The sequence below is a fragment of the Macrotis lagotis genome, chromosome 1 (genome assembly GCF_037893015.1).
Source record: "Macrotis lagotis isolate mMagLag1 chromosome 1, bilby.v1.9.chrom.fasta, whole genome shotgun sequence".
Classification (NCBI taxonomy): domain Eukaryota; kingdom Metazoa; phylum Chordata; class Mammalia; order Peramelemorphia; family Peramelidae; genus Macrotis; species Macrotis lagotis.
In genome coordinates this window covers 774,004,234-774,020,748 of record NC_133658.1, presented here as the reverse complement: position 1 = coordinate 774,020,748, position 16,515 = coordinate 774,004,234, and the positions used below count along the sequence as shown (strand labels likewise).

General features: G+C 33.1%; 1 protein-coding gene across 1 annotated transcript in view; it reads right to left on the bottom strand.

Moving 5' to 3' along the window:
• Positions 1 to 16,515, bottom strand: part of ARHGAP42 (Rho GTPase activating protein 42) — a 387,607-nt gene that overhangs the window by 167,863 nt on the left and 203,229 nt on the right. Inside the window, exon 4 of the mRNA XM_074216537.1 lies at positions 8,290 to 8,361. Within this exon, the coding sequence (XP_074072638.1) occupies positions 8,290 to 8,361 (72 nt within the window). The remainder of the gene's footprint in view (positions 1 to 8,289; positions 8,362 to 16,515) is intronic.

Below are 16,515 nucleotides of genomic sequence, written 5' to 3'. Positions count from 1 at the left end.
ACTATTATTACTATTTTATTTTATTTTGGGTCTTTTTTTTTCTTCTTTTTGGTTTTTGCAGGGCAGTGGGGATCGGTTGGCTTGCATGTCAGATGGCTGGGTGATTATTGGGTTTACGAGGCTGGATATGGACTCGGGTGCTCGTGGCTCCAGGGCTGGTGCTTCGTCCATTGTACCACCTGGCCATACCTACAATTATTATTATTTTTTTAATTTTAATTTTTTTCTCCCCCTTTACTTTTTTGCCTCTTTGTCTATCTATATTCATGGGGGGAGGGGTATTTTGTTTACTTGTAAACAAGTATATTTTATTAATGTAAAGAAAAACATTTGTACAAAATGAGAATAAAAATAAATTAAAAAAACACCATATAAATGTTACTCTTATGAAGTGGCTTCACCTCTAAGTCCTCTAGAAGAGGAAATATAATGAATTTCCACAATATTTCATTATTATTCAGTGATTATTTATATATTTACAATTGCGTTCATTAGAAAGGCACTCCATAACAATGGAATCTACTGGGGAAGCCAAAGGGTGATGGTTATTGTCAAAGGCAACATTTCTACCTGTTGTATTACCATACAAGACACCATGCAAGCTTCAACTATGGATCTCCTGATCTAAGATCTAAATTATGTTGATTGGTTCAGCAGAAGGAACTAGAGCCAGTCGTTCTTCATTTTATATACTGATCATATTCTCTTTATCTCCCATAGCGATCCTCCCCCACAAACTTTATAGGTTGGAGCCATAATCAAATCAATAGGGGCACTACTATTGAGAAGGGTATGTCTATTTTAGGGACAGCTAGGCACAATGGATAGCCACTGGTCTTGGAGTAAAGAAGATGCAATTTCAAATTTGACTTCAGTCACTTGATAGATACTAGCTATGTAACCTGGGGCAAGGCTCTTAACCTTGATTACCTCACACTCTGGACCATCTCCAGTCATCCTGATTCATATTTGGCCAGATGGCTCTGGAGGAGAAAGTGAGACTGGTGACTTAGCACAACATTCCCCTCACTCAAATCCAATTCATGTGCTTATCATGGCATCACCTCCCTGATGTCATGGTCTTCTTTAAGAATAAAGGACAAGCATCATTATCATGTCTATTTACTCCTCTATAGATCCACTTAACAACCCTATGACTTTCCAAAATAAAATAAAACCTCTATGTTCACATAAGTATATTATCTCTCACTATGAAAATGTCAGTTTCTTGAAAGCAAGAGCTTCTCTTCCTTTTGTATCCCTCAACTGTAAAGGGAAAATTTAAATGCTCAATAAATACGTTTTCATTCAAAGATCACTGATCTATAGGTATAATGGTTCCTGTTGGATTAGTCACCAAATCCAACTGACTAATTTAACAAATGAAGAAGTAACTGAGTCTCAGGAGAGTTGCCCAGGAAAATCTAGTAGCAAATCTATGATTCAAACCCAGTTATGGTCTCTGACTTTAAACCCAATCAATATTGCACAGCATCATTCCACTTCATAGCATTATTCAGACTTCTGTGGAATCAAGGCAAAGATAAAAGACTTTTGAAAGTCTTCTATGACTATTAGAAAAATATTAATTTTTTTCTTTTCTCTCTGACAGAAATAAATACTAAGCATGTTCAATAGTTTTTACTTAAAACTAAGTGATCAATTAGATTCTAATTCTCTCGGAAAATTAAATCTAAAATATAACTCTGGTATAATGAAAGTTGGCACTTCTATATATGTGCAAGCTAAATAATTAAGATAATGGAAATACTTTTGACAATGTTCAATGAACACCAGTAAAGTAATCAATCAAAAAACATATATTAAGGGTCTATTATGTGCTAGTCACTGGGCTAAGTGCTAGGAATAGGAGGGGGGGGAAAAGGAAAGTTTATCCAACCTATGCTTTTGCACAGTTAACCAATTCTTTGGGAATGTTAGTTTGTCCTTCTTTAAAGGAAGTTTAAAAGATTACAATGAGGTCTTATATTCTTTAATTTGGGATAAATAAAACCTTCCAAATGTAATGGAAAAATGTAACTATTTTCTTAGTTTTTTAAATTTTTTTGATTTTTGCAAGGCAATGGGGTTAAATGACTTGCTCAAGGTCACACAGCTAGGTAATTATTAAGTGTCTGAGGCAAGATTTGAACTTGGGTCACTTTGACTCCAGGGCCAGTGCTCTATCCACTGTGCCACCTAGCTGCCCCCAAGTGTAACTTTTTAAATTGACTAATCTATAAAATGAGCAAATGATTAGATTTCAATATCTTTTATTTAAAAGTTTGGCCAAGTAGGAAATCAGAGGAGTCTCATTTGTACTAACAACTCTCTATGTTTAAAAAAATATTAAAACCATATTTAAAAGGCATGTTGAAAAAAATAAAGAACAGCAAATGTATAATGGCAGTGCATAAAGTCTACCATGAACAAGACAGGAGAAGATTTCAGGGCTCTAATATGGTAATAAACATGGAGTCAACATAAATAGAGGGACAAATTATGTTTTGAAATGCCAAACACAGTATTGTTTGTTTCTGAGAGAAAACCACAATGGAATGTTCATCTGAATTCTATTAGATTCCTATTATAAATGAAAACCAGTTCCATTCTTCGACAATTTTTCCCATGGAAATGAAAAATATATCACTTAAATCAAGTTCTGGTGGCAGAATTTCCCCTAGTATATATCTCTTCACTAGAACTGGACTTTAGTTTTTTTTAAGTAAGTACACACTATATGTTCCTCAAGATACTAGAAAAATGGGAGAAGACATAGACCCATAACTTAAAATCTTGCACAACTCATCCCCAAAAGATCCCTTCAAATGATAAAAAGAATGTCTCATATTTTCTTTCATCTCATACAATTTTTCCACATCTTGCCATAAATCTGGTCACAGGATTTATCCAAACATTGGAGGTCTATTATTATTATCATCATCATCACTGATATTTACTACATACTTTAAGATGCATAGATTATATTATATCAATTATCTCATTGATTCCTCACAAAAAGCCTACAAGTTAATTCATTCAAGTAGTATTCCTTTTTGGCAAAAACTAAATGTGAGAGAAGTTAACTGACTTAACTATTGTTATACAAATTAAGTATCAGAAACAGGATTTGAACCCATGTTCCTGACTCCAAGGCAGCAGTTTAGACCTTGTCACGCTAATATTAGAAGACAGATTAAATCTTCATTTTGATTGACCCCCAAAAGCAGAACTAAGTGTGATGCACACAAAAAGGCAAATTTAAGTTTTGAGTAAGGAAAACATAACAAAATTGGGAGTATACAGGAGTGGGCTTGAATGCACTGGAAAGTAGTGCATTAACCCTTACTTGATAACCATTTCTTAGGTACACTTGAGAAGAAATTATTTTTTAGCCACAGTTTGGACTAGGTGGCCACTATATCTCTTCCAACTTAAAAATTTTATAATCTCACGGAGAAGGTCTTTTACAATCTGGTGCTTGAGATAATGGATACAAGGTAATACTCAAATAGTGGGAGCTATAGGATTTCACCTTTTATCTTCCATTTGGCTTCTACCTAAGACATTTTCTGTGACAGTATCAAAATTGTGGTCGATAACATAAAGTACTGGGTCTGGAATCAAGAAAGACCTCAGTTCAAATCCAGCCTCAGATAATTATTAACTGAGTGATCCTGGACAAGTAATTTATCCTGTTTGCTTCAGTTTCCTCATCTGGGAAATGGGAATAACAATAATAATAGCACTTAGTTACAGAAGTTGTTGTGACGTTCAAATGAGATAACAGTAAAACATAATACAGTGCCTGACATATTGAAGGCACCTATCTAAATATATATTACTTATAAGTATAAGTGGATATAAATATATGTATATATATGAATATATAATTTTCATGAGCACAGTCTGTTTTGCATTCCTTAAATTGAAATTAGCTTCCTCCAATTTCCAAACACTTTTGTAGTCTGTAGGAATAAACAGAACAAAGTACCTCTTTGACATGACAGACCTTTAAATATGACAGTTTTTCTATCCCTATTAGACTTATCTTATCCCTGAGAAACATTCTCTGTTTCATCAACTGATTTTTATATAATTTGCAACTGACACCTCTACCATTACTACTAATCATCATGATCCTTCCTCTTGAGAACATACTCCAACTTGTGAGATCCCTTCCTAAAATACAGAATTGAGAGAATACTCCATATATGGTTTAACAAGGACAAAATAGAGTGTGATTCTCACTTACCTGCTTTAGACAATAAAGTCTATGGAATCGCTGACTTAATATTTTTAACTACCATGTCAAATTACTAATTGATTTTAAGTTGGGAATCTGCTAAAATCAATGGATATTTTGCACATGAACTGTTATCTCTCTCTCTCTCTCTCTCTCTCTCTCTCTCTCTCTATATATATATATATATATATATATATATATATATATATATATATGTATGTATGTATGTATATCTTCCAAACTGTACTTATATAAAACTGATTTTAGGAACATTTTAATTTTTGTTCTTTTCCTTTTAAAGTTTCATATTAGCTTTAGCTAGATGACTTTGCAATCCAACGTGTTCTCTGCTTTTAAAACACAGAATCATAATCCCTCTGGGTTTCACTTAACATCATGGGGCTCTAATTAAGCTAAGTAACTAGTGCTTCATACAACTGCTCATTAAAATATAGATCAGTCCGGGGTCAAGGTCAGATCTTTGGAGAATTCAGCTGGAGATTGTCAGTAGTTATTGATATTTTAATAACTACTCTTTGAGTCTAGTCATTCAACCAGTTCTGTATTCATCAAACTGAACTATGATCTAACATATATCTTTCCAACTTATAGAATAGTACAGAATGAAGGATTATGTTAAATGTTTTGATCTCCTAGTTAAGTCAAACTGAAATAAAAGGTTAGTATGATAGGATTAATTTTTGATAAAACCAAGTTTGTTCCTAGTTATCACTGCTTCTTTTTTTCTAGCTATTCAGAACCATTTCTTCAACAATATGTTCTAGAATATTGCTAGAAATAAAAGATAGTTTACCAATCTATAATCTACAGAATCTGGACAGTTAGGTGCTACAATGGTAAAAGTATTAGACCCAGAGTCAGAAAGAACTAAATTCAAATCTAGACTTAGACACTTAATAAATAATGTGTGAGATTTGGCAAATCACTTTTTAAATGTCTACTTTAGTTTCCTCATCTATAAAATGAGAATAAAATTAGTGCCTAACTCACAGGGTCATTGTGAGGATGAAATAAAATAATACTTCCAAAGCACTTTATAAAACTTAAATCATTATGTAAATATAAACTATTATTATAAATGGTAATTATATTATATTTTATAATGAAGTATAAAGAATCATCATAATCATCATTATCATCATGAACATCCACAGATAAGTGGAACAATGGACAGAATACAGGACATAAAGTCAAAAGGACAACAGAGTCTCAGATGCTTACAATCTGTGTGAACCTAGACAAGTCATTTAACTTGTATTTGTCTCAATCAATTTACATATCTAAAAATAATAATAACATCATAGAGTTGTGAAGAGGATCAAATAAGATATTTGTAAAGCACTTATCCCAGCCTCTGCCATACAACAGGTACTGTCTAAATGTTTCTTATCATCATCAGCTAAACTCTACCTAGTAATGAAATTAAAGATATTTTTTTGCTTCCCCAATTCTGTAGTATCACTCCTGAACCCCACAATCACCAAATATCACAAATAGCAGCTCAATAATAACTTCTACCAGTTCTTAAAATGCTTAGAAGTCTGTTTATCTCAGTTTGGAAATTTGAATTAATTGTTACTAAAACTGAATGCTTTCCTACCATCTTCACATGAATCTTCATGTTCAATTCCCTGTAACTATCTCTTCTTTCTCTAAGGATTATTCTCCTGAAGTAAAACATTAATATTTTCCAATCCATTTTACTTTTTTATTTATTTAAAAATTTTTAAAATTTATTTAAGGCAATGGGATTAAGTGACTTGCCCAAGGTCAGACAGCTAGGCAATTATTAAGTATCTGAGGCCATATTTGAACTCAGGTCCTCCTGATTCCAGCACCAGAATTCTATCCACTGAACAAACTGGCTGCCTGCCAATCCATTTTAAACAGCCTAATTATCCCTTCTTTAATTTGTCTCATCCCTTTCATAAGCTAAAAAAGGTTATTAATAAGCCTCTTTTGTCTTCTTCCTCAACTTCAGCTCAACACCTTACAGAATACTTATTGATTTGAAGTTGGAGTCTGTATGTGCCTTTCTATTTCCTTTTCTACCTCATTTTACAGATGAGGAAACTGAGGCAAACAGGGTTAAGTGACTTGCCCAGTTTTACATAGGTGTTAAGTGTCTGAGGTCTGATATGTGAACTCAGGAAGAAGAATCTCATGAAGATGAATATTCTTTACTTTTGGGACCCTAATCATTGAGCCACCTAGCTGCCTATATTCCAAACATCGTATTCAGTATTTGACACATAGTGAGTGGCTAATCAATGATTATTGATTCAAATAAGTACATGTGTTTTCTTTTCTGCCATTATATTTGTGTATATAATATAATATAATATAATATAATATAATATAATATATATATTATTTTCAAATTTAATACAGATCATTTTTGCAGAAAGGCAATATAAAACCTGTCATTCTACCCCAAATTAAAACAAAATCTTCTGGTTAAGTGTTTATGAACTAGTCTTCTGACTAAGTTTCTTTAGCTATTTCACAAATAGGGATCCATCATCTTCCTTTCTGGTCCTATCTTAATTGCTGTTTACTACCATAAATCCTAACTAAAGTTTCTCATGTATGCATATTTCTCCTAAATGTCTCATTTGCTGATGCCTCTGCTTGTCAAAGGGAATTAACAGTATCTAAATGATCCAAATCATGTGCAGTGAAATAAGCATTTGTGGTTCATGGAACCCAACCACTTAATCATAAAATAACTTAAGTGAATGCTAACTGCCCCCCAAAGTCGCAGATGGTCAGATATGATATTTTTCAAACACCTCATCAATCAACATTGTAACAATTTTCCACTGGGAAAACCAGAAAAGGCATGCAGGTGGGATGGAAAGACTTCCAAAATAAACAGAAAAAGAAAAAATGCCAGAAAAGAATTAAAGGAAAACAATATATTATGGACCAAAATGTCCTCAATAGAATTAAATCTATTTGGAACCATTGCGTATGTTTAAGGAATAATTTTCAGATTTACCATGAATATAATTTAAAATTTGGATAAGTAAATCAATTATTATCATTCCATTTATCAGATGAGGAAAACAAAATCCAGAGAAGTCACACATCTTTAAGTGAAGAGACAAAATTCAAACCTAGGTTTCATACTCCAACTCCAGTTTATTTTCCACAACTTGGAAACTAATTTGCTCAAATGTCATTGGAATTTTACCAAGGAAAAGTGAAAAAAGCCTTTAAAGCTAAATTCATTTGATTTATTCAAAGAGGCAGAGATATCGAATTTGGGTTTGAAAATTATTTATTAGTTTATCTCTGAATTTTAACTTAAGGCTTTTAAAAAGAGTGGAAGTGAACTTGCACTTGTCAAAAGTTGCCTTAAACTTTCCATTGACTAAGAAATGTATTATAAATTTTTTAAAAGCTAATTCTATAGTTCAGTCAACAAATATATCATGTACAAACTAAGGTGACCAGCACTACTAGGCCTATATATATTAAAGAAAGTAAAAGAGGGCTATGGGTCCAAAAATATTGACAGCAGCTCTTTTGGTAGGAGGAAAAGAATTGGAAAGTAAGGGGATGTCCATCAAATAGGGAATGACTGAACCAATTGTAGTATATGGATATAATGGTATATTACTGTGTCATTAGAAATAACAGAAAAGATAGTTTCATTGAAACTTGCCTGACGTGTCTAAACTGATACAAACTGAAATTAATAGAGTAATGAGAACAATTCCTATACCTTTGGGGCTTAAGACATAAAAACTGACATCATTTTTGCTTCTTCTGGATGACTGAATTCCATATAAAAGGAAAAAAGTTATAGTCTGCTCTTTACAAGAATATATTGAGTTGAAAGCCCCTGTCTTTGTAACACAAACCTTTCAAGAAAATAAAAATGTTCAAAATAAAATAGTCATTTTACTCTCAGAAGTTTTAACATCTGGCATTTTGTCATCTTTCAAGTAACATACGATAGTTGAAGAAAAATAACAGAACCATAGAATGAGACTAACAAAAGGAACAATACATACTTTTGCAGCACCAATCTGTTCTTTCCGAAATTTCTCCAGTGGGGCTATTAATACATCATTAGCATTCTGAATCTGAAATGCAAAACATTGAAATATTAGAAAGTCATGTACCTGAACCATAAAACATGTATAAGTTTTTATTCTGTTTGTAAGAACCACAATGGGATTCATTTTGAAGTTTCAATCTATAGTCTAGGGATAAACTCAGAGTATATAAGTGTTGAATTCCTGGGTAATTTCTATTTCCATTACATTTCCATTAATTGCTTCAAAAACAATTAAATTTAAACTCATTCAAACTGAATCAGAATACTCCTTGTTCAGTTATAAAAACAAATTCTTAAGAATTAATAACTCATAATTGTTTCTTTTTTTCAAATTAAACTCAAATTATAGTTTTGCTAAAATATGCACACATTTTTCCTTCTCCAACTGTCTGGATAGACTAGCATCTTCAATGTTCTAACCCCAAATCCAAATGTAAGCAGTTTAGACAAACTTCAGAACATGGAATTCTTTTGAGTTGGAAAGAACAAATGATTAAATAAGATACTATGAAATAACAAAAATAAAAAAGTTTTGGAAGATAAGTTAAAATTTAAAAGTAGCTTTAATGAAAATCACATAATTGTAGTAAAGGACCTGAGAGTTCATCTAATTCATCCTTCTTATTTTATAGATGGGAAAAGTGAGGCCCCCCAAAAGTTAAATAACTTGCCTTAGGTCACAAAACTAGTTATTAATGTATCAGAACTGGAAAATAGCATGGTTCTTCTAACCAGCTAATCATTCATCTGCTATTCACTATTCTAGCATACAAAATTCAGGTAAAGTCTGAGTATTCCCTTTGCTATTATAGTCATATACTGACATAAGACATAAGATGTGTTGACTAGATTCCTGTTCACTGCAAAGCTGGAAGGAAATGCAGAAGTAACACAGCAAGGGAATGCTTTCAGATCAATTCAATGGACACATGAGTTCATATGAAACCCTATCCCTAAAATTTTATGATCCTTAGTTGTAGATACAATGTGTAGAAGTGCTCAACAGTGGGGAAAGTTATCCTTATTTACTTCTACCCTTCACCAATTAAAAAAATCAGAACAGAAATCTTTACAAGAAATATGAATGAGATATGGGGACAGGATGGGTATACATCATACATGCATACACTTATATACACACAAATATATATATATATACATACATACATGTATCTACACATACACATGGTAAAATTGTGCATCAAACATCTGTTTTCAATGCAATAGTTATATACCAGCATGTTTGTTATACAGATGTTTTACTTATGAAGGACAGGTAAAGCCCATAGTGAAACATTTCATTCTTGGTTATCACTTTTTAAACTGGTCTCTTTTTACCCACTCAGGTTCTCTCAAATATTGATTACTTTGCTTCCTTATTGAATAATAAACTCTACATATAAAGCATAATTTATGCATTAGTAAAAGGTAATTCAGAGTTGCTCACTAGGGTCGCCTCTTTCAGAATCCATGGAATTTAGATAATGTTCTTAATAATAGCACAATTAGCAAAAAAAAAGTTAACACTTAGTAGTGAAATAAATGTAATATATTCTACCCTCCCCCAGGAATTTAAAATCTGTTTCAGAATAGGTGAGGTATCTATCACAGAGAGCCTTTTTTTGTGGAGTTTAGCTATAAGGGACAGACAAGACATTTGAACTTAAGATAGCAGGAATAAAAAGAGCAAATCAATAAATCTTCACCTTCCCCACGTAAGGTAAGGGAAACCTGAGTATGTTTGTAAACAATAGAAAAATAGCCAGTAGAGAGGAAGAGATTGAAAATAAGTGAAAGAGTGGGGACTACAGAGGGTTCAGTCTACTGGAAGAGACAAGATGGAGTGGGATCAATCAAACAAGTGAAAGGGTTAAACTTGAAAAGGAATAAAACAACTCCATCATGTGAGCCAGGGTTGAAGGAGAAAGTAGTGGAAGCACTTGAATGATAGAATGATAAAGAATAGGAAAGATGAAGGTGCAAATGGTGATTGGCCTCAATTTTTTTCTACATATACATATACATATATGTATATGTATATATATATATATATATATATATAGAGAGAGAGAGAGAGAGAGAGAGAGAGAGAGAGAGACATATAAAATAATTGGGGGAAATGAAGTGCTAAAATATCTAATATTAAAATTATAAACACATCACCTACATGTTTAAAAAAATAGTATTAGATTAAACTTCCTAAAGTTGTGGGTTCCAGTTAATGCTAAGTGAACTCTACTATCAATGGCACTTACATTTTTTAATTCCAAAATTTACAAAAGGAAATATATAGCTAAGAGACATGGAAAACGATTTTTATAATGACCCATCTACTTCAAGTTTCTGCATTTGTCTTAGCATTTTAGGTTATAAAATCAGGATTTTCTCAACTCACAAGTAAGATAAAATAAAAGAGAACACTTTCCAAACTTGTAATTTCATATTCCTACACTATAGTTTTCTCTTATTTCATTGATAAAGCAAATTCTGATATTCATATTAAATCAAATTCCTATAGGCTGGCATCTCAGAAAAAGGCAGCAATTCTTAGTTATGGCAAGCTCTCCCTGCATATCTTTGCCCTCAGAGGTGCCAATGGGACCTTGATCCATAAAAGGGCAAAGGTGGAGAGCATGGGTAGAGGGTTACACTCTATTAAGAGGAGATATCTCAGTGATTCACTGTTTTTTTGTTTTAGATTTTACCAACAGCATTTTTCTAACTTGTAAATGTTAAAGATTCTTGGTCAAACTAGTCCATTCTGTGCCAGTGTAGCAATATAGCTACATATAAGAGACAAATAGATTCAGGTTCAAAAAGTGTTGACATTGAAAGGGTATGACTACTTCTGAGTCATTAAATCTTTCTGAGTCTGCGTCCTCCTCATAAAATAGGAATAATAATACAGGAAGTTTCTACCTTGATAACATTGTTAGGATTATAGGAAGCTCGGTGGTAGAATGGTTAGAAGGCTGAAAATGGAGTCAGGAAGACCTGAGTTCAAATTTGACATGGACAATGGCCAAGTCAAACTGTGTTTGTATCAGTTTCCTCATCTCCAAATGATATTAATAGCAAGTTTCTCCCAAGATTGTTAGAAAGGATAATGAAACAAATTCATAAAATACTTTGCAAACTTTAAAGAACTAGACAAATGTTAGCAATTTTCATCTATTTTATATTTAAATTCATAAGGATATTTAGAGGTCAACTAGTCCAACATCCTTTGTTTACAGACAAAAGGAAATAGAAACTTTGACTATTCAGGGTCCATACAATAAGAACAAATTAGAGGGTAATTTTGAACAAGTTTTCTTCTTGATTCAAATCTAGCCTTCCACCACTTTGCCAAATCTTAAACTACATAATGCACATTTGAAAATCAAAAGCGCTATATAAATATCAGCTATTATTTTTATTACTTATTCCTCTGATGGTGAAGAGGATTCCTTAAAGTTAATTCTCTGTCATTTGAATTTTAGAATAACATTACAGTGAAATTTGGTTATCATGTTTTAATACCATTATTATACAAAGTCTGGACAGTGTCATATGTATGTTTATAATTGCATTAGAAGTTCAGATAAAGTCAAGAAGAGTGGGAGTCAAACTAAGAAAAACATTGGGAGACATATGTATATGATATGTTCTGATGGAAAGAAGGCAGTACTAAACATAATCTTCATGGGAATAAATAAATAAACTGGTTTGACTGAAATAAAGAATATATATATATATATATATATATATATATATATATATATGCTTATAGTCAATGACTTTAAAGTGGTAGAATGAGTTCAAATTATGGAGGATCCAAAAGTCATACAAAATTGATTAGGGAGTTAATAGATAGTAGACAAGATCAAAGAACTATTTAAGCAAGAAACAAAGAAGAGTACTAGGGTATAAGATACAATAAATGACAGAAACTGGAGTAGGAGAGCAAGTCAGTAGATTGTTTTAGCAATCTAAGGATCATGGATTGTGATGGCAATGGAAAACAATAAAAAGGGATCCTTTTCAGAAGAAATGATAGCATTTAGTGAAAAACTGGATAAAAGAAATTTGATCTTAAAAATCAAAATAATTTTTCCCTGTAAGACTGGAAGAAGTCTTGGCATTACCAAAAGAAATGGGATCAGTGAGTTAAGGTGTTTGGAAGGGGAAGATAAAGTAATGAGCTCAGTTTTTGATATACTGAGTCTGAGTTGATAGTAGGATGGAGAGAAGAAATTTTGGAATGGTCTATTCCTCTCAGAAAAATAGGACAGGAGAAATAAAACATTCTCATCAGAGAAAAGTGGAATAAATAATTGATTTATATATTTAGTCAACAATATCTACATCCATATCTACTGCTTCAATCTCTGCCAAAATGAATGTTGTTTAGACCTGATCTAAGAGAAAAGACAAGTTTAAGATACAAACAAATATATAAAAAGTCATCTATATACAAAATAATAAGGAACAATAGAAAGAAGGACTAACACTGGAATTGAGGTGGGATTAGAGAAAACTTCCTGTAAGAAGGTGAGATTTTAGTTAGGATTTAAAGTAAGCAAAGAAGGTTGATAGAACAGAGGAGAGCATCACAAGCATAAGGGGTAAAGTCAGAGAAAATGCCCCAAACCAAAAAAATAGAGTGTCTTTTGTGGAATAGCCAAAAGGCCACTGTCCTTTAAATGGTATAAAAAACCTGCAAAGGTAGGAGGGCACTTGGTTAACCAGGGCTTTGAATGCCAAACAGAATACTTTGTAATCCTCCTAGATGCAATAAGAAGTCACTGGAATCTGTACAGCAGAGGAGTGACATGATTAGACCTGCGATTTAGGAAAACCATTTAGTAGTTAAATGGAGAATGTATTGGAATAGGAAGAGATTTGAGGCAGATATACCCATCAGACAATTATTGCAACAATCCACAGGCAAGGTGATGAGGGGGCATTTACAGTGGTGGCAGCACCAGAGTAGAAAGGTGGGTATTTAAGACATGCTGCAAAGATAGCATTAGGTTGACTTTTGGAGGGTAAGGGGGGGCTGATATAGTGAGGATCAAGGAGGAGTCCTAGGTTGTGAGTCTGAGGGAATAGGAAATTAGTCTTACACTCTACAGTTATAGGGAAGGTAGGAGGAAGCAAAAGTTTAGGAGAAAGATAATGAGTTTCTTTTTGTCTATATTGAATATAAGAAGTCCGCTGGACATCCAGATTCTCAATGGATTTCTTGATCATTATTTAATCTAGTATGAATTTCAAAGTTTTACTGCAGTTAGGTATGTGGGAGCTCTACAGTTAGTTTTATGTTCATGCAGCCATGTTGGCCAAAATTCCAAATAATGCCCTAAATGAATTCTTATTCCTATTTCAGCCCCCTTTCTTTGTTCATCAGGGTTTTTTTCTTTTACACTTGAATGAATATGTGATGAAAATATAACTGAGGAGTTGTTGGGGGAAATGTAGGGGGAAAAACAAAAGGTGAGAGTGAAAAGGTAGAAGAGGCAGTAGGAGAAAATCAGGAAAAGATAAAAATGCAAAAATCATAAGCAAGAAAGCAAGACCCTGGAAGATACAAATTTTGCTTTTGTCTAAATGGGTTACATATGACCAATGAATTAAATTCAAGGTCACTCAAGGAGACCTCTACAAATTAATGACCTACTGGATTCTTGAGACTACATTAGGAAGGAATAGTGTGGGAGACAATGAAGAAAAAAGGAAGTGAATATACTGAATAAGAAATTCTTAGGCTCCAATTAATAGGTAATTAACACATCTGATGTTGGTTTATTTCTGACAAGTAGTACATAAGTAGTATTTGCTATATAACTTTTTTTTAAGATTTTTTTGCAAGGCAAATGGGGTTAAGTGGCTTGCCCAAGGCCACACAGGTAATTATTAAGTGTCTCAGACCACATTTGAACCCAGGATCTCCTGACTCCAGAGCCAGTGCTTTATCCACTGCGCCACCTAGCTGCTCTGCTATATAACTTTATAAAATAACTTTGCACCCTTATAAAATAACTAACAACAATTGGGTGCTGATAATAGTTTGCTATTTTCATTATATGAATTTAAAGGAAGAGATCAAAATGAATATGCCAGATGTCTTGAGGCATTGAATTTATGGTCTGAATTGGAGTTTTTTGTTCCATATCTTTTTTATGTTATATAATAAAGGCATTGCTTTCATCCATATACACTGTCAATTCATACATATTAAATTCTTCCATTTTGAAGTAATCCAAGTGTTGAAAAGTTATACAAATGTCAGCTGGTTTAGAATAATTACCATAGTAGACTATAAGAGGAAGTGACACACTAAATAAAAGAAACTGTTTATGTGAAGCATGAATCATAATTGTAGCACTGTCTGATACGTGACACACAGCAAAAATGTGAAAAGCATGCTAAGAAAATTTAGTTGTGGCTGTGTATGTGTTTTTTTCTAGATATATTTAGAAATATTTTAATTTTCATTGATCTCTTTCCGAATTTACCACTTAAGGAAAGGAACAAGTCATGAAGTCAAGAATATTTACAAAGTTTCATTTCATTTTTGGAAGGCATTATTTCCCATGATCTAAAACAAAGATTCTTCAGGAAATGAAAAGATAGCTTTGATTAATACTACTTTCCTTCTTGATGGAAGAATAATTACTTTTACGTGGCTGTGATTAAATATTTAATTTGTAAACTCTCAATAAATCTTCTAAGCCAATATTCCTTACTAAAACTTCTTAGAACACTTTTATTCTTTGCCCCTTCAAGTGGAGTGATAGACAGTACATGGAGTTTCTAGATTTAAAGTTAGAAAGACTCTTCTTCCCGAGTTCAAATTTGACCTCAAACACTAACTGTGTGACCCTAGGTAAGTCACTTGACTTCTCTTTGCCTCAGTTATAGTAGTAGCACATCCCAAGGTAGATGTTTAAACCAAATGAGAGAATAATTGTTGAGCACTTAACATAGTGCCCGATATTAAGTAGTAAATAATTTATTAATATTCCCACTGCAGACTGACTATAAGTTTCCTGAGGGTAGAGGTTTTCACTTTGTGTTTGTTTGCATATTGCCTAGGCTCCCTGCTTTGCATGACAACGAATAAATATTGATTGAATCAAATGACTGAGGTATGAAAACATGATATCTACATCTATTGATTAGTATTTCAAAGTATCTGTGATTTCATTGGTCATTACCCCTAGCACCAATGCAAATTGCAAGCCCCACCCATTTTACTGGTCTTCATTTAGGGGGATGTGGGGAAATATATCTTACTTTCTTGACTGAACCTGTGATTTGATTTGTGTAGGGAGCTCATGAAAAAGAGCTCCTTCTGTGACTGCAGATGGGTGGTATAAATGTCCACATTTCCTATAAACTACATTGCTTTTTGGTATTACTTGTTACTATCAACTCCCCCCCCCAATAAGGTACTTTCTTCCCTCCTACCCCATCACCCCAACTTTTCATTTTCCTTTTGCATGTCTTTGCCATTAGATTGTAGGCTCCTTGATGACAAAGATTGTTTTTGTTATTTGTATTTTTATCCCCAGTTTTTAGCACAAAATGTTTACTGATTGAACTGACTGACTGAACCCATGTCTTCCCTACTCTTCCCTTCTTCCTTCTTTTTCCCCAAAATACAGCCCTCATGTCCTGATAATCATCCTGCTTGTGCTAAGCTTCTCTGGCTCTCCAAACTTGCTAGAATGGTCTGCAGACACATAGAGAAATCAGCTGCCAGATCTGCATTTGAAGCCTGTATTGTTTAGGAAGACTTGACAAGGCATCCATGTAAGATCAAATTTAGAGAACATAGAATGTGGCCATACATATGTTTAAAAATATTACCAGTAATTTCAGCTACTTGAAGTAAAAGAAAAACAGAAATGATATTGGATTATGCTTATTATGCTTTATTTACCAGATAAGATACTGCGGCCTAATCCTGCATTAGACTGGCCAACCACCATGTTACACCACATTAAGCCAAGCACATTATTAAGTTTCTTGTCACTATTCTTTTTGCTATTCCAAGTGGTTCTAATAAACTGCCACAAGGGAGAGCTCATAAATCACTCACAAATGATAGCTGGAAATGTTTTTATGTGGTTAGAAGAATGATTTTTTTTCTAGTATGTTTGGGTTTTTTTTCCTTGAGTATACATGAATT